Source organism: Belonocnema kinseyi, chromosome 9, assembly GCF_010883055.1.
Source record: "Belonocnema kinseyi isolate 2016_QV_RU_SX_M_011 chromosome 9, B_treatae_v1, whole genome shotgun sequence".
Lineage (NCBI taxonomy): Eukaryota > Metazoa > Arthropoda > Insecta > Hymenoptera > Cynipidae > Belonocnema > Belonocnema kinseyi.
The window spans coordinates 124,298,206-124,323,188 of NC_046665.1; the positions used below are offsets into that span (position 1 = coordinate 124,298,206).

The 24,983-nt window shown below is 22.6% G+C and overlaps 2 protein-coding genes across 3 annotated transcripts in view; one reads left to right on the forward strand and one right to left on the reverse strand.

Annotated features, from left to right (window-relative positions):
* Positions 1 to 19,095, reverse strand: part of LOC117179480 (m7GpppX diphosphatase) — a 20,631-nt gene extending 1,536 nt beyond the window's left edge. The window contains exons 1-3 of the mRNA XM_033371335.1: positions 18,273 to 19,095; positions 11,279 to 11,424; positions 2,002 to 2,338 (exon numbers count right to left, since the gene is read on the reverse strand). Of these exons, the coding sequence (XP_033227226.1) occupies positions 2,002 to 2,338; positions 11,279 to 11,424; positions 18,273 to 18,978 (1,189 nt within the window). The 5' untranslated portion in view covers positions 18,979 to 19,095. The remainder of the gene's footprint in view (positions 1 to 2,001; positions 2,339 to 11,278; positions 11,425 to 18,272) is intronic.
* A 2,164-nt stretch (positions 19,096 to 21,259) lies between these two features.
* On the forward strand, positions 21,260 to 24,628 carry LOC117179481. Of its 2 annotated transcripts, none has more exons than XM_033371337.1 (3): positions 21,260 to 21,413; positions 23,746 to 23,883; positions 23,944 to 24,628. In XM_033371337.1, exon 3 carries the CDS (start codon positions 23,966 to 23,968, stop codon positions 24,512 to 24,514), a length of 549 nt encoding a protein of 182 aa, XP_033227228.1. In that variant the 5' UTR covers positions 21,260 to 21,413; positions 23,746 to 23,883; positions 23,944 to 23,965; the 3' UTR covers positions 24,515 to 24,628. The 2 variants fall into 2 exon arrangements, with proteins under 2 accessions (XP_033227228.1, XP_033227227.1); XM_033371336.1 differs by having other exon boundaries at positions 23,960 to 24,628.
* Positions 24,629 to 24,983: the final 355 nt, after the last annotated feature.

Here is a 24,983-nt window from a genome sequence, read left to right on the forward strand (position 1 = left end):
AATATAATTTTTTTGTTAAAGTTCACCTCCAGTTCTTTTCCAAAATTTCAAATAATTACAAGATTTTTTATTGACAAAAAATAAAATCACGAATTTAAAAATATCCGAAACTAAAATTCACTAAATTTCAATTCTCGAAATTTAGAACTGCTGAACATAGTTAACTGATTATTAATTTATGATTAATTTATTTTATAATGCGGCAATTTTTTTTTGTTGCTAATTGATGATTTTTTAATTAATATTTCATGAAATAATTTCGCTGAAATTAAAATAATTGATTGAATTCATTTTTTAACAAATTTAACTATTTTTTTAATTCATGAATTTAGTAGAAAAATCAACAATTTGTTATAGAATTCATTTTAAAAATAATAATTAATTTTATTGAATAAAAATTATCTACTTCATTGTTGGTTCAAAATTGATCTTTTTAGTTTCAAAAATCAATTATGTATTTGAAAAATTTTGTAAATGACAAAAGTATAATCTAAAAATCAATTAATTAAAATGTTGACTAGATTCACATCCATTGTTTAAACTATATAGTTGAAAATGTATTTAATTCGTTGAAAATTCATATTTTTGGTAGAAAATTAGTCTTCTTGTATTGAAATTTTTTTTTCTTTTTTTAATTTATCTTTCTTGGTTGAAAATTCAACTATTTTGTTAAAAACTAATTTTTTTAAATTGAAAATTCGACTGTTTTTTTTATGCATTTATCTTTTAGGATGAAAAATTCTCATTTTTTAAACTAAAAATGTAACTGTTTTATTGAAAATTTGTTAATATAGTAGAAAATTCAACAATTTGTTATAGAATTTGTTTTTTAAAATAATAATTAATTCTCTTGAATAAAATTATATTCTTAATTTCTGGTTAAAAATTGAATTTTTCAGTTTAAAAAATCAACTATTTAGTTTAAAAATTTTGGAAATGAAAAAAGTATAATCTAAAAATCAATTAATTAAAATGTTGACTAAAATCACATCCATTGTTTAAACTATATAGTTGAAAATGTACTTAATTCGTTAAAAATTCATATTTTTGGTAGAAAATTAGTCTTCTTGTATTGAAAATTATTATTTTTTTTAATTTATCTTTCTTGGTTGAAAATGAACTTTTTGGTTAAAAATTTAACTTTTCTGGCTGAAAAATCAACTGCCTTCTTACAAAAATTTTGCCTTTTTGGCTTGAAATTTAAACTACTTGGATTTTGGTTAAAATTATTTTTTGTATTCATTTTTTTTTCGACAGTTCAACTGTTTTTTTGAAAATTCAACAATTTTGTTAAAAATTAATTTTTTTAAATTGAAAATTCGACTGTTTTTTTTATGCATTTATCTTTTAGGATAAAAAATTCTCATTTTTTAAACTAAAAATGTAACTGTTTTATTGAAAATTTGTCAATATAGTAGAAAATTCAACAATTTTGTATAGAATTTGTTTTTAAAAATAATAATTAAATCTCTTGAATAAAATTATATTCTTAATTTCTGGTTAAAAATTGAATTTTTCAGTTTAAAAAATCAACTATTTAGTTTAAAAATTTTGGAAATGAAAAAAGTATAATCTAAAAATCAATTAATTAAAATGTTGACTAAAATTAAATCCATTGTTCAAACTATATAGTTGAAAATTCATATTTTTGGAAGAAAATTAATCTTCTTGGTTGAAAATCAAACTATTTTGTTGAACATGTAATTATTTTGCTAAGAAGTTCAACTTTTTTGGTAGAAAAGCTATCTTTCTTGGTAAAAAAAATTTTTTTTTTTTTGGTGCAAATTAAACTTTTCTGGTTAAAAATATACCTTCGCAAGCTGAAAAATCAAGTATATAGTTACAAATTAAACTATTTTGTTAGAAATTAAATTAACAGTTGAAAATTCAACAACTTTGTTGGAATTTTCGTTCTTGAAAAATTCGAATATTTAAAAAAAAAGTTTTCTTTTCATTTTGTTGAAAATAAAAATGTAATTAATTAAAAAGGAAAATACATACCTTGACTTTCGAACATGAGATATGTAAAATGGACATGAAGATGGTAATAAGAAGGTCGATAATGCAAGTAAATTCGGAGGCGAGATGCTGGGACGTTGTATTTCTTCAAAATCGTCTCAATCCCGGCCTTTTGGATGTTTTTTAGTAAAGGCAAGTGAGAAGCATTCAACTCTCTGATCGACTTAATTCTCTTAATAGCCAATGCCAAAACAGTCAAAGATTCCGGATTCCCATCCCATTTTAGGTCAGGTAGCATCAAAAATCCCGTTTCTTTATTCTTATCCTCGTAAATTATTCTGTCGGCTTCCGCTCTGTGTGCCAGAATATTATCAACCCACTAAAAGTACAAATATCCAGAAATATTTATTATTATATACTCCAAGTGGCCGTTTTAATCGAAGAAAAAAAAAATTCCCGGTCATTTCCCGGTTCCCAAACATTTTTCACGGCCAATGAAATTTTTTAAATTAAACTATATTCTAAACATATTTCCGTATAAAATAATAAACAATAAACAAATTGAAGTTTAAAAGTTTTTTTTTTTTTAATTAACAGCGAAATTTAGAACTTTAAAAATTTTCGAAATTATATTATTTTAAGTAATTTTAAGATGGACATATTAAAAATTAAAAAATAATTTTTTAACTTAACAGTTCTTAAATTAGAAGATAAATTATTTTTATTTTAAATAGTCTAGGCATTATGCAAAAGCTTTAAAATTTTATTTCAAAATCTTGAAAAATCTAGATGTGGTTTTAAATTTTTCCAAATTCAAAATCATTTTTCAATTTTTTGTTAGAACTTTGAAATATATTTTCAAATTAATTAAATTTTTACTATAACTTTTACAAAATCCTGCAAATTAAAAAAAAAAATGAATTTATAAATAACAATAGAACACTTATTAAAAAAAAGATGGATTTTCAACGAAATTCTGACAGTCCTTGATTTTTTGAAAAGTGTCATAGTTTATATTTCAATACAAAAGAAAAAGAAATTTATACAAGAAAAATTTTAAACCTAAAAGACAATTTTTCCACAAATAAATAGGAATTTTAGCAAAATTATTGACCTTTTAAATAATAAATATGACTTTTCAGAGAAAAATTAATTTTTCACGAAACTGATGTATTTTTACCCAACAAAAATGAAATTTCAAACCAAGGAAATTATTTCATTTTTAACTTTTTAACCAAAATCTATGACTTTTCAACAAAATTGTTTAATTTTCAACCAAACTCTTGCATTTTTATCCAAGAAAGATGAAAATTCTACTAAACCAGGTGAGTTTTTAAATAAAAAAGACAAAATAAAAAAAAAAAGAGTTAAATTTCAATACTAAAATATAAAATTTAAACAAAAAGTAAATTTTTTTGCGCAATAATTAAATTTTCAACAAAATAGCAGAACTTTTTAACCAAACAGTATGACTTTTCAACAAAATTGTTTAATTTTGACCCAAACTCTTGGATCTTTTTTCCAAGAATGATCAAAATTCTACTAAACCAGGTGAATTTTTTAATAAAAGAGACAAACGCAAAAAAAAGAATTGAATTTTCATCAAAAAAAAATTTTAGTTGACTTTTCAAGATCGAAATATGATTTTTTTTTTAACAAAAAATAAGTTAAAAAAAAATTCCGTGAAAAGATTTCTGTTCTCTTTTCAACACTAAAATGTTAAATTTAAACAAAAGAGTAAATTTTTTTGCGAAATAATTAAATTTTCAACAAAACAGTGACATTTTTATCCAAGAAAGATGCAATGTTTCTATTAAAAAATAAAGAACTTTTAAATCAAAAAGACAAATGTTCATAAAAAATAGTGTTCATCCAATAACGAATTCAGTTAACTTATCAGCAACAAAATATGAATTTCAAATAAAAGCGTAATATTTTACAAAGAGTTGAATTTTTAACCCTTTTTGGGTAATTTTTTAAAATTTTTTGGGTAATTTTTAGCAAATTTGCACACTAAAATGTTAAATTTAAAACAAAAAAGTAAATTTTTTTGCGAAATAATTAAATTTTCAACAAAATATCAGAACTTTTAATAAAAAAAGTATAATTTTTTAACCAAATTGTTTAATTTTCAACCAAACTCTTGCATTTTTATCCAAGAAAGATGAAAATTCTACTTAAGCAGGTGATTTTTACATAAAAAAAGGCAAACTCAAAAAAAGATTTGAAATACAACACTAAAAAATATTAAATTTAAACAAAAAAGTAAATTTTTTTGCGAAATAGTTAAATTTTCAGCAAAATCGCAAAACTGTGAACCAAAAAGTATGACACTTTTTAATTGAAATTTTTTTAAGAAATGCAGATAAACTGAAAAATTTAGAACTTTTATAAATTATAGAGTTTTAAGCTAGATATTAAAAATTGAAAAATAAGTTTTTCAACTTAACAGTTTTTAAATTAGAAGTTCATTTATTTTTATTTTAAACAGTCTAGGCATCCTTCAAAATCTTTAAAATTTGATTTCAAAATCTTGAAAAATCTACAAGTGGTTTTAAATTTTTCCAAATTCAAAATCATTTTTGAATTTTTTGTTCGAACTTTGAAATATATTTCAAAATAAATTGAATTTTTAATATAACTTTTAGAAAATCAGCCGAATTTAAAATAAAATTTAGATTTTTGCAGATGTCAAACAACAAATTTAGAATTTTTTTAAGAATTGTGAAAGACTACAAAAGAATAAAAATTTTCTTGAGAATCTTAGGAAAATCGAAAATGATTTTTCACTTTGAAAAATCATTGTAAGAGAAACTTTAAGATGATTTTAAAAGATTAAAAAAATTATCAAAGAAGAACATCGAAGATTTTAAGGATTTTGTTTAATTTGCTGGATTTTCAAAAATTGTAGGAAAATTTCGATTAATTTTAAAATATATTTACAAGTTCTGAAAAAAATGTTAACACACGTTGTTTAAATTACTTGAAATAATTTCAAGTTTTTAATTAATTTGGAATCTATTCAAAATGACTCAAATTTTTGCTGCAAATAGTAGGTCTTCAATTGTTATTTATGCGTCAAAATTTAACAATTTCACTTATAAACTTGTAAAATTCCCGGTTTCCCGGTCCGGCCGGCCACCCTCTTTTTTATAAAAAACCTTTAAAACTGCATTTTAAAATTCTTTAAATTAAAATATATTCTTATAAATTAAAAATCTAAAATGGAAAATTTCTAAAGTAAAAGATTGTCGAATTAAGAATTTAAAACTAAATGATATAATAATTGATAAAAATCACAATTTAGGAAATTATTTAAAAACGGTTGAAATCAAAGCTGGACAAAATTTTTGTTCTAAAAATTTTGTAAAATTCCAGGTCAAAAAATAAATTCCTGGTCATTTCCCGGTTTTTCTGAATACTATTTTCAGGATGGCCGCTTAAATCAAAGAAAAAAAATTCAAATTAAAGGACTCAAAAACGAACTCTTGAATCTTAAGTTTTAAAACTGAAGTTTAAAAGTTTTTAAATTAAAAAATGTTGTATTCAAATTACCAATTTTAAATTAAAAGCAGTTCAACTGTCAAATAAATTTTTTTTTAACTTTTAGATCAATTATAGAGTTCAAAAATTCAAATTTAGTTATAAAAATATAAATCCACAACATCATTTTCAATTATATAAATTTAAGTATTAATCAATGCATTTAAAATTATTCAAAATCCTATAATTTAAATAAAATTAATAAAGTAAAAAATTAAAAATGGTTTAAAATTTATTTTTGATAATTTTGTACATCTTTCTAAATCTTTTCAAATTTTATCTTAAAATTAATCGTTTAAAAATGGAATATATTAGACTAAAATAATATTTGAAATTTAATAAAAGCCTTTGATTATGAAAACATTTTTTTGAAGTTATTTACAAATTAAAAATATTTTATAAATTTTCAAAAGAGCGTTTACATTTGTTTAACAATTTTCTTAGACATCTTTTTTGGCTGAAAAGTTAATTTTTTTGTTAAAAATTCGTCTTTTTGGGCTAAAAATTAAACTATTTTCGTAAAAAATTAACCTTTTTTTAACATTCATATTTTGTAGCTGAAATCTTTTTTTTGGACGAAAACACTTTTAAATTTTTTTTTTAAATTAAGAATTCATATATTTTAAGATAATTTTCATTCTTCTTGAACAAAAATGCAACTGTTTAGTTGAAAATTCAAAAATTTTGTTAAAAATTTAACTATTTCGTAGAAAATTAAAATTTTTTAAATTTATATTTTGGTGTTAGAAAATAAACTAAAATCTTTTCTGCATGAAATTTGAATGTTAAAAATTTATTTTTTTCGTTTTTTATTAAAAATTCTTCGTTTTTGATTGAAAATTCAAATTTTTTCTCGTAGAAACTAATTTTTGTTAAAAAATTCATATTTTCATCTTCAAAAGTCAAGTGAAATATTTTTTTAATGAAAATTTAAATATTAAAAAAAATTTTTCTCAAATCAAAATTCATCTATTTTAAGAGAAATTCCATCTTTCTGGAATAAAAATGCAACTATTTAATAAAGAATAAAAAAAATTGGTGAAAAAGTCATTCTTTTTATTAAAAATTCGTATGATTATTTCACTTATTTCTTGTTTAGAAATTCATATTTTGATCGTGAAAAAGTCAACGAAAATCTTTTTTGGATGAAATTAAATTATTTATTTATTTTCTAAATAAAAATTCATCTATTTTAGTAGAAATTTTATCTTTCTTGGATAAAAATGTTATTTCGTAGAAAATTCCACAATTTTGTTATAAAGTAATTCTTTGTTAAAAATTCTACTACTTTTTTTAAAATTCATATTATTTAGTTCAAAGAAATTCGTCTTTTTCTATTGAAAATCCATTTTTTTCATAGAAACTTATTTTTTTTTTTTTTGTTTAAAAATTCATATTTTGATAGTAAAAAGTCAACTGAAATATTTCTTAACAGAGAATTAAACTTTTTTGAAAATTTATCTTTTTGATTTAGACTGAACTGTTTTAGTAATTTTTTTTAAATGAAAATTTAACTACGGGGGTAAAAATTATACATTGATAAAAATTAATTTTTTAGTCTTCTGTCTGAAAATGTCTTCTACTGAAAAATTAATTGTTTAGCGAAAAAGCCTATTTTTCGGTTTAAAATTGATTTTCTAACTGAAAACACAACTTTTCCACGTTTTTTAGGATTTATTTTTTTAGCTGAAAACTCTCCTTTTTCTATGAAATAAATATAATTTTCTTGATTTGAAATTTCATTTTTTTTGGGTAAAAATGCGTCATTTTCGCGGAATATTAATTCTCTGGTGAAGTCATATTTTTGGTTTGAAAATTCAATTTTTCAGGGTGGCAAACATTTTTCAAGGTCAATGAAATTTAAAAAATCGAACACTAGAGCCAAAAACTTTTCTATTTGAAGTAATAAAAACGGAGCTGCAAATTAAAGCCTAAATAATTTACACATGTAAAATGGAAGCTACTAACACTTTTCAATCTTTAGCATTTACATGTTGTTTTATATTTTTGCAAATTTTTAATTATTTCAAAACTTTTCAGAACTTCTAAACATCTTTTAAAATATTTCAAATTTTTACTAAAATTTTTTTTACAAATTTTTTAAAATCCTGCGAAATTGAAAAAATGACCTTAAAATCCTTCAAATTCATTTTTAATAATTTCGCAAATCTTTTTAAGTATTCTCTTCAAATTAATTTTCCGAATTTGACTTAGAATTTTTTTTTAAACCGAACAATTAAAATTGTAACGTTCAAAGTTTATTTTTTTTATTTCGTTTCGAATATTTAATTTATAATTACTGGTTTTTAATGAAAAGTCCGAAATTTCTAAATATTAAGAAATTGTTCTTTTTAAGTGAAAAACTTCAAATTGAATTGTTTAGAAATGGAATATTTTAGACTGAAATAATATTTTTAATTTAATAAAATCTTTCGCTGATAAATATGTTATTTTAAAGTTATTTTGAAATTGAAAACAGTTTATTAATTTATAGTTTAGTAATTTTTATCCAGCCTAAAAGATGAATTTTCAACTAAAATGATAAATTTTCAACTGGAATAATTGAATTTTTATTCTATTTTTTACAAAATATGTAGATTTTCAATGAAATAGTTGAATTTTTAATTAAAAAATGCAAATTTTCATCCAAATTTTTGAATTTTTAACTACAAAATATCAATTTTCAACTAAAAAATGAAACAGTTACATTTTTAGTTAAAGAAATTAATTTTTCAACCAAACTGATGCATTCTTAACTGAAATGATGAATCTTCAACTGATATAGTTGAATTTTAAGCGAAAATTTTAAATTTTCAACCATAAAGATTAATTTTCTACAAAAAGGCGAATTTTTTACAAAGTATATAAATTTTTGAAACAAATAGTTTAATCTTTAAATGCTAAATACAAATTTTCATCCAAAAATATATTTTTTAAACCGAAAATAGAATTGTTAAATTTTCTGTTTAAAATCTACTGCTTAACAAAAAAAAAAAAAAAACAAATAAATGAAAATAAAAGTATTTTGTTGTATTTTATTGATTTTATTCCCGGTTATTTCCCGGATCCTAAATATTTTTGACGGTAAATTAAAGCACTCAAAGTGGAACTCTTGAATTTTTAACTTTTAAAACTGACGTTTAAAAGTTTTTTAATTTGAAAAACTATTCAAATTCTCAATAATTTACACATTAAATTAAAAGTTCTTATTTTAAATAGTTTAAAAATCCTCAAAATGCTTCAAAGTCTTGAGAAATTTACATTGACATTTTTCCAAATTTTTAATTATTTCAGAATTTTTTCAGAACTTCTAAACACGTTTCAAAATTATTCAAATTTTTTCTACAAATTTTTGAATATTCTCTTCAAATTAATTTTTCGAAATAAAAAATCATTTTCAATTTTTCTAGAATTCTTTTTTTCTTCTGAAGCCGAAATTTTGGTACGAATAGCCGGATTTTGTTGATACACGTAGAAACTTCGTTTAAATGATTAAAAATCGTTTCGAATTTTTAATTCATTTTTTAATTTTTCAAACAATTTGATATACAAATAAAATTTTTTTAATTGCACAATTAAAATTGAAACGTTCAACGTTCAGTTTTGAATATTCAATTTATAATTACTGATTTTTCATGAAAAGTCCGATATTTCTAAATATTCAGTAATTGTTCTTTTTCTTAAGTGAAAAGTTTCAAATTGAAATGTTTAAAAATGGAATATTTTAGACTAAAATAATATTTTTAATTAAATAAAATCCTTTGATTATAAATATATTATTTTGAAGTTATTTTAACATTTCAAAAAATTTATAAATTTTGAATCGGGCGTTTGCGTTTGTTTAACCAATAAGACTTTTCAATCGAAACAGTTTTAGTTTTAACGTTAAAATCTGAAAATTCTAAAAAATATAAATATTTTAAATATTTTAAAAAAGATTCAAATCAAAGAAAGTTGAACCGATTGTTTTTCTTCTAAAAATTTTTTTAATTCCCGGTCGAAAAATAAGTTTACTGTCATTTCCCGTATTTTCCCGGTTTTAAAAAATTCCCGATAAAATGCTTTTCTTTTGTGGTATAATATCAATCTTTTGGTGACTTGTTCATTTTTTTAATTAAAAATTCGTCTTTTTTCATTAAAAAAGTCATCTTTCACGGTTGAAAAGTACCTTTTTCGTTGAAAATTCAACTATTAGGTAAAAAAAAATTGTCTTATGCTTGAAAATTGAACTATTTTGTAAAAAATTAATTTTTTTGTTTGACCTGTTTGGTTAATTTGATTGAAAAATCGTCTTTGTCAAAAAAAATCTTTTTCACTTTTAATTAAATCCTTTTTTATTTAAATAACAACTCCTCGGTTGAAATTTTAATTACTTACTTTAAAGTTAATTTTTTTTGTTACAGATTCATAGTTTTAGTTGAAAGTCGATTTTTTTTTAACTGAAAATTCAACTTTTTTGCGAAAAACTCAATATTTTAAGGTTTCAAATTCAAATCTTTTGTAGAAAATTTAAAATTAAAAATATTTAAATATTAAAATTTGTTTTCATAAAATATCTAAAATTACATTTTTTTTAATTCATCTTTTAGATTAAAAATTCAACTTCTTGGTTGAAATTGAGTAAATTTTGGGATAAAAATGGATCTTTTTTAATTAAAAAATTTAGCAAATTATTTTAAGAAAAATAGATATGAAAAAAATATAAACTAAAAAATTCGTTTTTCTGGTAGAAAATTCAACTATTTGATCACAATTTGATGTATTTTGTTGAAAATTCGTATTTCTTAGTTGAAAATGCAAATGTTTTATTAAAGAATTCGTCTCTTTCAGTTTCAAAATTCAAGAAAGAATTTACTGAGAATTTAACCATTTGATTTTTGGTTGAAAATTTATCAGTTTTAGTTGACAATTAAACTAAAAATGTATTTTGTTGTTCAAATTTTTGGTTAAAAATTGAACTATTTTAAAAACAAATAATTTTGTTGTTGAAAATCAATTTTTTAACTGAAAATTTAACTTTTCCATGTTTTCTTGAAATATTATCTTCTTATTCAGTTGAAAATTTCCTGTATATTTTAAAACCACTTCATTTAAATTCAAAACAATTCAAAAGAATTTGACAATTTTTTTTTAAATAAAAAAACTCCATTCATTTCCGTAAACTTGGAATGAATTTAGAGAAATTTAAGTTAAGCCAAAAGAATTCGATAACGCACTCTAAACTGAATGATTGGAAAAACGAAAAAAAAAAGAAAAACCAAAAGAGATAAATTATTTTCTACCAAAAAATTTAATTTTCAACCCGAAAATATTCATTTTATAAAAGTTCATTTTTAACCAGATATATTCGATAAACTTTTATTTCTTTCTTGTGTGAAAAATCTTTATTTTTGGAAAAGTCGTCTTTCTGGCTTTAAAATTCTTTTTTCTTTTGCACAAATTTAATCTTTTTTTATTGAAATATAAACTATGACACTTTTTTCTTGGGAATTTATTTTTTTACGTTAAAAATTCAACTATTACGTTAAAAATTTAACTATTTTGTTGAAAAATCAAGTATTTTGTTAAAAATTCATCTTTTACAGTAGAAAAGGCATAAAATAAATTAAAATTTTTTATTTCTTTTTGAAATACTGTTTAATTCTGTTTGTAAAAGATTCTATGTTAAAATAATTATAAGATTAAAATGTATTTATTAGCAATAACTGGCAAAAATGTTTGGAAAATAAAAATTACGTACATTAAGAGGGTGGGGGGGGGGGTGAAAAAATCTTACCTCTAAGGAAAATTGTTGAGACTCTATGTGAGGAAGAGTAATATTTTTGTAGGTCTCGTAGGTTTCCTCCACAAGATGAAGTTCTTTCACCGAATACTTGTCCAGGTGTGATTGAGAAGCGGGATGAATTACAGTCGCATTTATACCTTTAAAATAGGAAAAAAAAATGATAGTTTAATATTAAGTAGAAAATAGTAATTTTTATTAATTAAAAAATTTAATTTTAAATTTAAAACAAACACTTCTACAAAATATCATTTTTTTTATAGAAAAAAATGAAATAGTTAAAGTTTTAGTTGAAGAAATCAATTTTCAACAACAACAACAACAACAAAAACGGATTTTCAACAAAATAGTTCAATTCAACCAAAGTGAGGAATTTTTAAATAAAATTATAAATCTTCAACTGGAAAAGTTCAATTTTAAACGAAAAGGCTACACTTTTAAACAAAGATTTATTTTTAAATTAAAAGATTAATTTTCTGGAATAGTAAAATTTTTACTTTAAAAAAATTAATCCTAAACCAAACAAGAGTTTTCAACTAAAAAAAAAAAAAAACATCTTCAACGGCGACTATGGAATTTTCAATTATAATAAGTTGAATTTTCAATTTAAAAAATTACTTTAAAGAAAAAACTAACTTTAATAAAAAATAGTTACATTTTCAAATAAAATTGTAAATATTTAACTGGAATAGTTAAACTTTAAACGAGAAAGAGGAATTTTTAGCTACAATTTTGAATCTTTAACAAGAACAATTGAATTTTTTATCAAAAAGAATAATTTTCAACCCAGAAGATTAATTTTCACAAAAAAATACGAATTTTCCACTAGAAATTGAATCATTAAATTTTTAGTCGAAAAATCAATAGTTACATTTTTAGTTTAAAAAACAAAATAATTTTGTACTAAAAATTAAAAAAAATTTCAACAAAATAATTAAATTTTCGGGATGATAAATATTTTAGTTTAAAACTTAAATTTTTATCCGAAAAGAAGAATTTTTAAACAAGGAGATTAACTTGTAAAGAAAAAGGTAATAAAAAAAATCAATTTTTAACTAAATCTGTGGTTTTTTCAACGAAACAATTGAATTTTAAAATCAAATGACAAATTTTCATTAAAATTATTGAATTTTAAACAAAAAAAGATCAATTTTCGACGAAACTTATGAATTTTCAACAATAAAAAATAATTTTCTACAAAAAAAAGCGAATTTTGCACGAAGTAAATAAATGTTCAAGAAACTATTTTAATTTCTAAATAAATAAATTGTATATAAAGTAGAAATCACTTTTCTAATGTCAAAAAAATTATTAAAATATTTAAAACTTGAATTTTACTGCGATCGGAAGTAAATTCCCGGTTTTTAAAATTAAATTCCGGGTCATTTTTTGGTCAACCAAGAAAATTAATTTTCTGACATGAGATGGATTGTTATATCAAAAAAATCAATTTTTAACAGAATAGTTAAATTTTCAACCACGAAGTATAAATTTTCAACAAAATTGTGGAATTTTCAACAATATAATTTTTTTTCATCAAAAAATTGATTTTCTGCCTAAAAAGTCAAAATTTCAACAAAATACGCAATTTTTCCACCAAATAATTCAATTTTCTACCAAACTGTTAAATCGGCATGCAAAAACGACAAACAAGGTGAATTTTCAACAAAACAGTTGCATTTTTTCAGAAAAAATTCATTTTCTACTGAAAGGTGAATTTTTAAACGAAAAAAAAAAACATTTTTCAACAAAAAGAGTTGAATTTTCAAACAAAAATAGATTTTTCAGTTGGAAAAGAATAAAAATTCAACTAAATTATTGAATTTTTAAACCGAAAATATGAATTTCAATAAGAGAAGTAAATTTCTGATCCAAAAATATGAATATTTTAGAAACAGTTGACATTTTAAGAAAAAAAAAGTACATTTTCAATAATAAACGATGACTTTTTCATGAAATTGTTGAATTATTAAAAAAAGAAAATTAATTTTTCAAACGAATAATAACATTTTTATCTAAAACATGCACATTCTTAGCCAAAAATATAAAAATTTTGTATATAAATAGAAAAAGGAGGCAGAAGAGGAACAAAATTTTTTAAAAGTTGAATTTTCTAAAAATAGGATGGAAAACTTTTTCAGTTAAAAAATTAATTTGAAAGAAACGTTCAATTTTCAACAAAAGAAATGAATTTTCAATTAATAATGATTAATTTTTAGAAACATGAAGTTGCATTTGCCACCAAAAAATACATTTTTATCCATGATAATTAAAATAAATAATTATCCATAAACATAAATTATATTTTTATCCAAGAAAGATAATTTTCTACAAACATTGAAACTTTAAACAAAGTAAATGAATTTTTAATTAAATAGTTGCATTTTTAACCCAAAAAAGATAATTTGTTAACAGAAAAATAGTTCAATTTTCAACTGAGGAAATTAATTTAAAACCAAAACATGAAATTAAAAAAAAAGTTTCTACTAAGAGGAAGAATTTCAAAAAAAAAAAACTACTTGAATTTTCAGCAAGAAGCATAATTTTATACTAAAAAAAGTGAATTTTCCACAGAATGCATATATTTTCCGTCAAACAGTTGGATTTTTATATAATTTTTTTTATTATTATTTAAAGACATTTCATTAAAAAATAAATAAGATACATTTTCAAGCAAAAATAAATAGTTAAATTTTCAACCAAAGAAATTAATTTTTAACCAAAAATAGGAATTTTTAAACATAAAAATTAATTTTCGAACAAAAATATGAATTTTTAACAATATAGTTGAATGTAAATTAAATAAGAGGTTTCATAATCAAAAATGGAACCGTTAAATTATCAATTAATTAAATTAATTTTCAACTAAATAAAATAAAATGTTTAAAAACAGTTGAATTTTCAACGAAAAAAATTAATTTTGTACCAAAGACGAGTTTTTCATTAAATTTTTTTTTTTTTAATTGTTAAATTTTCTATAAAGAAAGATAAATTTCCACAAAAAATTCGATTATTCATTGAAATACATAACTTTTTAACCAAATAGTGAAACTTTTAACTGAAAAGGATAAATTTATAATAAAAATCGGAATATTCAAATGTTGAGTTAACATTTTTTTTGAAGAAAATTGTTAAATTTTCAAATAAAGAAATGAATTATCAACCAAAAAATTAATTTTTAACATAAAATTTAAATTTTCCCCCAAGGAGCATAATTTTCTACTAAAAAGATGATTTTTTAACAGAATAGATACATTTTTTACCAAATAGTTGAATTTTTATACAATTTTATTTTTATAACTTAAAGACTAAAAAATAATAGTTTAAATAGGAATTAAAGTTTTTTTTTGATACTTTTAAAATATTAAACTTTTCATTTTAAAATAGATAAAATCAATTTTCTTTTGAATTAAAAAAGATAAAATATTAATAAATTATTTACTAAAAAATAACAGTTTGAATAAGACTTGAAATATTAAACTTTTCTTTTTCTAAATTAATTTACTAACAATAAAGCCGAATTTAGTACAAAATAGTTTTACTTTCAACGAAATAAAATTAATTTTTATCCACAAAATATGAAATTTTAAACACGAAAATTAATTTTTTACCAAAAAATAAAAAATAAAATAAAATATATGCATTTTTAAAAAACAAGTATAAATTTTCCACAAATAATGATAATTTTCTCCCGAAAAGATGGATTTTCAACAATATAGTTGAAAATTTAAATTATCAGTTAATTAAATTAATTTTCAACAAAATAAAATAACAATTTTTAAAATAGTTGAATTTTTAACGAAAGAAATTAATTTTCTACCAAAAAAAACAACAAATTTTCAATAAAAATCATAAATTAACAAAAAATGGTTAAATTTTCCACAAAGAAATATTTTAAAAAATCAATCTATAAAAAAATCGTTAATTGAACAAAATACATTCATTATTAACCAAATAGTTAAACTTTTAACTAAAAAAGAGAAATTTATAACAAAAAAAGGAACATTTAAATTTTCAGTTAAAAATTTTTTTTCAAGAAAACAGTTAAATTTATAACTAAGGAAATTAATTATCGACCAAAAAATGAATTTTCAACAAACAAAACAAATAAGTTTCTACCAAAAAGATGAATTTTCCAACAAATAGTTGAATTTTCATAGAATTTTATTTTATAATTTAAAGATTAAAAAATAATAGTTCAAATAGGAACTAAAGTTTTTTTACTTTTAAAATTTTAAACTTTTCATTTGAAAATAGATCAGATCAATTTTCTTTTGAATTAAAAAAGATAAAATGTAAATAAATTATTGACTAAAAAATAAGAGTTTGAATAACATTTGAAATATGAAATTTGTCATTTTTTAAAATAATTTACTAACAATAAAGCTGAATTTAAAACAAAATAGTTATACTCTCAACGAAAGAAAATTAATTTCCATCCAAAGAAAATTAAATTTTAAAAAATAGTTGAATTTTCAACGAAAAAAAAAAAAATTTTCTACCAAAAAGACAATTTTTAAATAAAAATCATGAATCAACCAAAAATTGTTCAATTTTCCACAAAAAAAAGATCATTTTCTACAAAAATAAAGAGAAATTTATAACAAAAAAAAAGAAACATTGAAATTTTCAGTTAACATTTTTTTTTCAAGAAAATAGTTCAATTTTCAATTAAAAAAATAAATTATCAAACAAAGCATTAATTTTTAACAAAAGAAAAAAAGTTTAAATCAAAAAGGCAACTTATCAGCAAAAAAACCAAGAAAAACTAGTTAAATTTGACACTAAGGATAAAATTTTCTCCTAAAAAATATAAATTTTCAACATAATGCATACATTTTCTATCAAATGGTTGAATTTTCACATTAATAATTTTTTTATATAATAATTTAAAGATTAAAGAATAAGAGTTTGAATAAGATTTCAAATATGAAACTTTTTATTTTGTCAATTAATTTGCTAGCAATAAAGCCGAATTAAAACAAAATAGTTATATTTTTAATTAAATTATATTAATTTTTAACGAATAATATGAAATTTAAACACAAAAATTAATTTTCTACCAAAAAGGACGAATTTTCAATAAAAATCATGAATTAACCAAAAATTAAAAAAATTTCCACCAAGAAAGATCAGTTTCTAAACAAAAAAATTCGTTTATTCAACAAAATACATACATTTTTAACCAAATAGTTGAACTTTTAACTGAAAAAAGAAATTTATAACAAAAAACGTAACATAAAAATTTTTAGTTCAATTTTTTAAAAGAAAACAGTTCAATTTTCAACTAAGGAAATGAATTATCAACCAAGTATTAATTTTTTTTAAACCAAAAAAAAATTATATAAAAAAGACAACATATAAAAAAAGAAAAACTAGTTAAAACTGACACTAAGAAGCTCAAATTTTCCCCTAAAAAATATAAATTTTTAACATAATGCATACATTTTCCACCAAATGGTTGAATTTTCACATAAACAATATTTTAAAAATAATTTAAAGACTAAAGAATAAGAGTTTTAATAAGATTTTAAATATTAAATTTTTTATTTTGTTAATTAATTTACTAGCAATAAAGCCGAATTTAAAACAAAAAATTTATATTTTCAACGAAATAAATTTTTAACCAAATATATGAAATTTTAAACACGTAAATTAATTTTCTACCAAAAAAATAGTTCATTTTTCAACTAAGAAAATGAATTATCAACCAAAACATGAATTTTCAACAAACAAAACAAATAAATTTCTACCAAAAACATGAATTTTCAACAGAATACATACATTTTCCAACAAATAGTTGGATTTTCATACAATTTAATTTTAATTTTTCTTTACTTTTAAAAGATTGAAAATTTCATTTTAAAATAGATAAGACCAATTTCATTTTTAATTAAAAAAGATATAATGTTAATAAATTATTGACTAAAAAATAACAGTTTAAATAAGACTTGAAATATTAAACTTTTTATTTTTAAAAATTAATTTATTAGAAATAAAGTCGAATTTGAAAAAAAAAATAGTTACATTTTTAACCGAAGAAATTCATTTTTAACCAAAAATATAAAATTTTAAACACGAAAATTAATTTTCTAAAAATTTTTTAATTTTCCACTAAGAAAGATCATTTTCTACAAAAAAAGATAAATTTATAACAAAAAAACGGAACATTAAAATTTTTAGTTCAATTTTCAAATAAGGAAAGGAATAAATAATGAATAAGATTTGAGATATTAAACTTTTAATTTTTAAAATTAAATAAAGCCGAATTTAAAACAAAATAGTTATATTTTTAACTAATTTATATTAATTTTCAAAAAAAAAAAATGAGATTTTAAACACGAAAATTAATTTTCTATCCAAAAAGAAAAATTTCAATAAAATACATGTCTTTTTTTTAAATAGTTAAATTTACCACCAATAACGATAATTTTCTACTAAAAAGACGAATTTTTAACTGAAAAAAAATTTGATAATTTATAGACAAAAAATAAAAGTTTAAAAAAGAATTGAAGTTTATTTTAAATGCTTAAAAATATTGAAGGAATAATTTTAATCTAGTACGTTCAAATGTCCACATTTAAAATCGGGTGCGTTCAAAATTGAACTTCAAACTGTAAACTTAAAAATAGTATTTCAACAGATTGTGACTAAAATACTCGGAAATTTCTGTCCCTTCACTAAAACAAAACAAAAATATAAAAAAATTATACTTTCGCTATCTGTACTGAAATTTCTACAAAAATAGCAGCATTTTTCGGCACAAATATAGCCGGAAACGGGCTATTTGTACCGAAATTTTGGTGAAAAAAAAGGCAGATTATTTCGGCACATGTAAAAATTAAAAAAAAAAAAATTTCTCCTAACCCTGCAGGAGTCCGTATCGCTAGCTTCCTTTCAATGTTGCTACCAAAGATGCTAATGATACTCGTCTAGTGACTAGCGAAAATAAAAATGCTGACCACCAATGTAAACACAAGAGCCGTACCGTTATATTCCCGCGTTGGGAAACACTCGTAATTTCCATAAATCCCGTTTCGATAATTCTTTCGAATGATGGTTCCCTCGTTGAAAAAGCCTCTGTTGAGGAATATTTCTTCGACCGGAAAGCTCTTCTTCTCGAGGATAACAATCGCCGAACTGTCGTGGCCGGCAAAGTTCCCTTCAACGAAAACCTGCTTTCTTGCACTATTTACATTCAGAAGTCGTTTCATTTGAAAGTTCGACAGACTTATTGCACTCTTGTGAACACTGACGTCGTTTTCGCATTTTTCTAGCTCGGATTTAACTTTTTTCTCGGGAGAACACTCGGTTACGATTTCCTCGGGTTTGCGGTCCGCCATGTTTAACACTGAATAGTCTTCAACTTCAACAGTGCTGCCAGATCGAGTGAGAAATTTACCTGAAGCTGTTTGCGACAGAATGCGTGCTTCGTCAAATTTCAGCAAGCTAAATGCTTTTGCGTGTACTTTAGTTTTTTCGTGACATTCAATATTTGATTTACTGCAAGAAAATGGTTTTTTGCAAGCGCGACAATAGAACAAATTGTCGTTTTTAATTGGTCTTACCCAATTTCTCCATTCCGGGTATTCATCGTACCACTGTAACTGAAACTTCTTACCCGATGAACGCTTTGGCAAGTCACTTTTGACTGCCTTACCTTTGGCCTTCTTACTTTGGGAAGTTTTAGGCATTTTTAAATTCGCGAAATTTCAATGAAAAATGAGCCAAACGAATGAATTTCAATGATTTTTGTTACTTCAAAAGAGAAAATATACTGGAATGAACTGTCAAGCTTTTTAACACTGTGAAGAGGAGCCCTTCTAAGAAATAAAAACCAACCTAAATTCTAAAACCCTCATAATAATCGATAAATAATCGATCTATGGAGTCATTTATTTGTAACTAGTATTTGCTTCCTTCATATGAAAAGTGGTAACCCCTTGTTAGTAATGTAGTATAGTAGGAATCGACTACATTCTTTCTACTTCTATTACTGTAGGCTATTCTCCAATCGTCAAAATAGTCCAAGTTCGTGGCGCTACCTCAACTGCCACGGGGCTGTTCAAAACGATCGAATCGAATTTTATCGAATATCGAAATAAGCTCACACTGCGCATGCGTCGCGTCGACAACCGAAGTGGTTACTCTTGACGCGCTTATTTCAAATGATTAAATGTTCAAGTGAATTGTTCACAATAAATAATAATGTTACAATTATAAGAAACAACTCCTGCGTCACAAAATAGACTCATAACGTGAAATATTGAAATAATTGTCTGATTTACAATGCCGTGTAAAAGTTTTAGGCCACTTCTTTTTTTGTGACTGAATTCTGAAATCTTGAGCGCACCACTAGCGGCAAAAGCAATGTGGCTCAAATTTATGATTTCATAAAATCTACACCGGCATGTAGAAAATTCGTAGAAGAGAAAGACTTTTATATGCAGCACATCTTCTGTTTTGCGGAAAAGAGGTGGAAAATGAAACTTCAGTTTCTATTATTGCATTTTGTTTGCAAACTTCGAATTTAAAAACTCTTGTTGTCTAAATAATAAATTCTTCAATTTTTCCCCTCATAAACATTTACAATGTAATATCAACTATCGTCATTTCAATGCAAAATTTCATTTATATCAACTTGAAATGAAAAATCAGCAGTAACATTTTTTCAGATTTGGAGGTTATGTTGATATATTTGTACCTAAAATAATATTTTCATTTAGAACCTGCTTTGATTATTTTCACTCGGAATGCTGAAAAATTATTGAAGAATAAAAACGATAAATACTTGATGATTATAACGTTTTCTTCAAACTTTTTTATTGAAAGTGGAACAAGCTTGAAAATCCGTTTCAATTTCGTGCATTTTTTACTTTATTCTGTTTTATTTCTCGAGCCATACTATAAGTAAATGCTTTAAATGTACTATAAGATTTTTCATACATTTTTTTAAATAGGAGTTTATTTACATTTCAGAAAAACCGAACCGTTTCATGCTTTCGAGCAATAGAAGAACAACTAAACACACAACAATACACTTTGCTCTTGGATTTTCGTGGCAAAAACTCCATTGATAAAGTTTGATTTATTTTATTTGTAACTATTTATTTATAACTTTTTATTTTTTTCCTCGGTTTCACTATAAAAAAACACTCTAATCCCTTTAGAAAAATTATTTTCGCATATTCGCCTATACTTCCCGTCAAAATTTACCTACGCTCAGGGCTTTCCGATTCTGTCACCAGGTGGCGAATTCGAGTATTTTACATCCCAATACGAGTTAAACAACATTATCTTTAAAAGGTTCATTGTTTTGGAAAAATTTGAAAACATCTCATCTGTAGGCAAATCAGAATAAAAGTTAAATAAATATATATTTTGAGGAAATTACATTGAAACTTCATGATTATATGTTTCATATATTTTACAAAAATATTTTTGTTACCAAAAATAATATTGCAATTTTCCCAACTTTTTTGTTACAAATTCAAGTTCCTTCAATCCAAAAATAAAATTTTTGCGATTTATACTCATAAGCTTTTGTAATGCGGCAAAAAAAGCTTCAAAAATGAGCCCAAGAACATTGAAAAATGTTGACTATTTCGGAAGTTATTGAAAATTTAAGAAAACATTGAAATTTACACTATTTTTGCAATATCTACTTAAAAACTAGACAAATTGGCTTCACCCTGGGTTTATTTTATACAAAATTTCGAAAACAATCAACCTTTTGAAGAGAAATTATTTTAGCTCTGGTATAATTAAAATTAAGAGAATTTATTCAGTCATAAAAAAGAGGTGGTCTAAAACTTTTGCACGGCAGTGTAACTCCTTACAAATAAATAATCGGTTTTAAATTTAAAGGAAAGAGTATCTTTTTTATCTTAAATATAAACTTTAAATTATGCTTAATACCTTTACAAATTTTACAATTATAATTTGTTGTAAACAATTGATTTGCATATTTAATCATTGTAAATAAGCGCGCTAGCAGTAACCAATCCAGTTGCCGGCGCAACGCATGCGCAGTGTGAAAATATCAATGTGGGTGCTTCAAGTGGGGGTATTTGAAGTTGTGACGTCAGCTGGCAAGATGTCTGCACGCCGAGGGCCGAGGATCAAAAAGGTAGGGGAGTTTCCTTTAGTTTTAATTTAAAATCACTTTTCTGAACTTTTATGTATACGAATAATATTATTTTTTATTGAAATCATCGTTTTCCCTCTCATCTACATTGTTTTTGAATTGAAAATTTAGGGTTTTAGGTAAAAAAAAGCATATTCGTCTCTTTTCGTTGAAAATTCACATTTTTTATTAAAAATTTATCTTTTTGGTTAGAAAATTATGTTTTCCTTTGAAAATTCTACTATGTTATTGAAAATTCACCTTTTTTGGTAGACAATTTTTCTTTTAAAATTCATCTATTTTGGTTAAAAATCAACTATGTTGTAGAAAACTCATTTTTTGATAAATTTTTTTAAACTGAAAATTAAACAATTTCGTTTTTGGTTAAAAATATATATCTTTTATAGTTGAAAACTGAACGATTTTATTGAAAATTATTTCATGTCCTTGATTTATAATTAATTGTATTAACTGAATATTGCACCATTCCATATTAGTTAATCATATGTTTTAGTATTAAAAATAAATTTCTGTTGTTAAAAAAGTGTTTGTTTTTTTTTTAAATTAATTTTTTTAACTATAAAATTTTAAAAAATAATATATATTATTATTCACAGTATTACTTAATGTAAATAGTTAACCATTCTATTTAAAAAATATTTTTTTTAGTTGTAAATTCATTTGTTTAATTTTTTTAAATTCATATTTTGACTAAACTATTTTTGCTTCAAAATTAATTTTGTTTTTGTTGCGTCTTTTAAGTTGGAAAATTACTTCTTTGGCTAAAAAATTTAATTATTTTTAAGAAAAACTGTTTTCTTTCATTGGTTGAAACTTAATGTTTTAAACTGGAAACTTAGGAATTGCTACATTTCCTGTTCGAAAAAATTTCGTTTCTAACAGAAAAAAAAAAAGAATTGTTAACAAAATAATTCAATTTTTAACTAGAAATAATAACTTTTCCAACAAAAATGGAATAATACATTTTGTATACAAAAAATTAACTTTTAACAAAGAATTAATTTTTAAGAAACGAATTAAATTTTCAGTCAAAGAAACTGATTTTTAACCAAAATGATTCATTTCTAATCAATAAAAAAATTTACTACAAAAAAACTAAATTTTTTGGAAAATAAATGAATTTTCAAAAATATAGTTAAATTTTAAATTAAATAAGATACATTTTCAACACACAATAGAATAGTTAAATTATCAGTGAAAAGAAATTAAATAAAAAAAAGTAAAACTTTCAATAGAAGAAATGATTTTTTAACCAAATAGTTGATTTTTCAACTAAAAAAGATACATTTTCAACCAAAAATGCAAAAGTTGAATTTTCAATTCAAACAAATTTTTATAAATCTTTCAACAAAATAGTTACGTTTAAAAAAAGGGTTTCCAAATAAAAGAAATGAATTTTGAAATACAATCGTGATGTTTGTACCAAGAAGATGAACTTTTTACCAAAAAAATAAAAGTTTTATAATAAAATAGATGATTTTTTAACTAAAAAAGGTAAATTTTCAAGAAAAAATGGAAAAGTTAAATTTTCAATAAAAAAAGAAAGTTAAATTTCTACTCACAAAAAAATTAATTGTTAATGAAAAAACCTAATTTTTAAGAAAAAAAAGAATTTTTAGCCAAAAAGATTAATTTTAACAAAATACTTGCTTTTTCAACAAAATCTTTAATCACAGAAATTAATTTTCAACTAAATCAATATATCTTCAACCTGAAAAATAAATTTCGAACCCAATAGTTAAATTTTTTACCCCAAAAGATCAATTTTCAACTAAAAAAGTTACATTTTTTATCAAAATGGAATAGTTAAATTTTCAGTACAAAAATATTAAAAAAAAACAGTTTTAAAAAAAGTACATTTTCAATTAGACAAATGAATTTGTAACAAAGTTTGTAGTTTAAATTTTCAATCATTGCATTTTTAACTAAAGAATCAGAATTCTGACAAAAATGTAATAGTTTATATTTCTATCGAAAAGTGTTTTAAATTTTTAAATTCAACCATAATAAATAAAACAGATTTTGCAGTTAAGAAAGAAAAAAAATTAAAACAAATTTTAGAATTTTCAGTCCAAGAAGACGAATTTTCTATAAAAGCGTAAACCCGGAAACGTTTTTTCAGTAGGCATAATTATTTTAAATCTGTAAAATTAATAAAAACCCAATAAAGACTAAATGCACTTAAAATGTAAATTTGTTTATTTTAAAACTAAATTAATGATACTATTGCTTTTTTTATATAAACAAAAAAATAATAATTATTCGTTTATATAAAAAACTCAATTTTTCATTTATCCCGTTTGAATTTGCGCAGAATTTTGACTGAAGTAGCTAGCGCTCCCTCGTGTCGTTTCGGTTTATTTACAACTAGATAACATAACCTGACATAACCAAACAGAACCGATCCCGAGGATTTTGTGAATTTTGGACTCACAAAGTTCGAGAAAAAAAAGTAATTACTCTTTTCTAAATTTAATTTAAAATCTTATAACTCTCTACAAAATGAAAAAAGGGTTCTATCTTTTAAGGAAACAATGGATTCAACCGAAGATCGACCAATTCGGAAAATTTGGAGTCGATCCGAGAAGGCAATGCTTCTGCAGATTTTGAAAACCGAAGGACACCAAAATTTGAATCGAATTGCTGCAGCGATCCCAAATAAATCGTTGGGAGCAATCAAAGCACTGTTAAATAAATATTCAGTCCAAGCGAAAGCGTTCAAGTCCGACTCAAATGATCCACTCGATTTTTGGCTACATTCTTATTTCTCGCCCGAAGATGACAATTTAGTCGCTAAAGCACTCTTGTTTATACGACTATTTGAAGAACATCCGACACCTCAGGAATTAAATGGTGTTGATATTAATTCGATTTACGAATTTCTTCATCGATCGACGTTAGGCCACAGTCCAGGTGAACTTCCGCCGGAAATGTGGAAAGTGGTCGATAGCGAAGTGTCATTAATTAGTGATAATGTTTCAACTCCGAGTGAGAGAGAAGTTCTTACTTATTTGAGCACTTTTTCCAACAGACAGAAGCCTCATAGGGATTATTCGAGAAAAGATCGTGATAAAACTTGTTAATTTCTTATAGGGCACCGTCTAAGTGTAAGTTACGTTTTTATTTTTTATTATTAAGAATGTTCCAACGGTGTACATAACCTCAAATATAATAAAATACTTTATAAGTTCGATAAAATAGACGTTTTTTATTATACCAACAATTGAAAGAGAATCTCATGGAGAATAGATATAAGGAGACCAATCTGCAATGCATGGACTTCACCAAAAATGGTCACTTTTCTATGGCCAGAAGTACGCACACACACACATGTGCAAAATCACACTTACGTATACTTCCCGAGCGTCTTCTCAGCTTGAAAATTCAACAATTTGGTTTGATCTAAAAATTCAAGTAAATAATTTGTTTAAAATTTGCCTTTGTTCGTTGAATTTAACAATTTGTTTTTAAACTAAAATATTTTTTGGTAGAAAGATCAACTACTCCATTTTTTCAGAATTCTGATTTTTTAGTTAAAAATGCAAGGGTTGA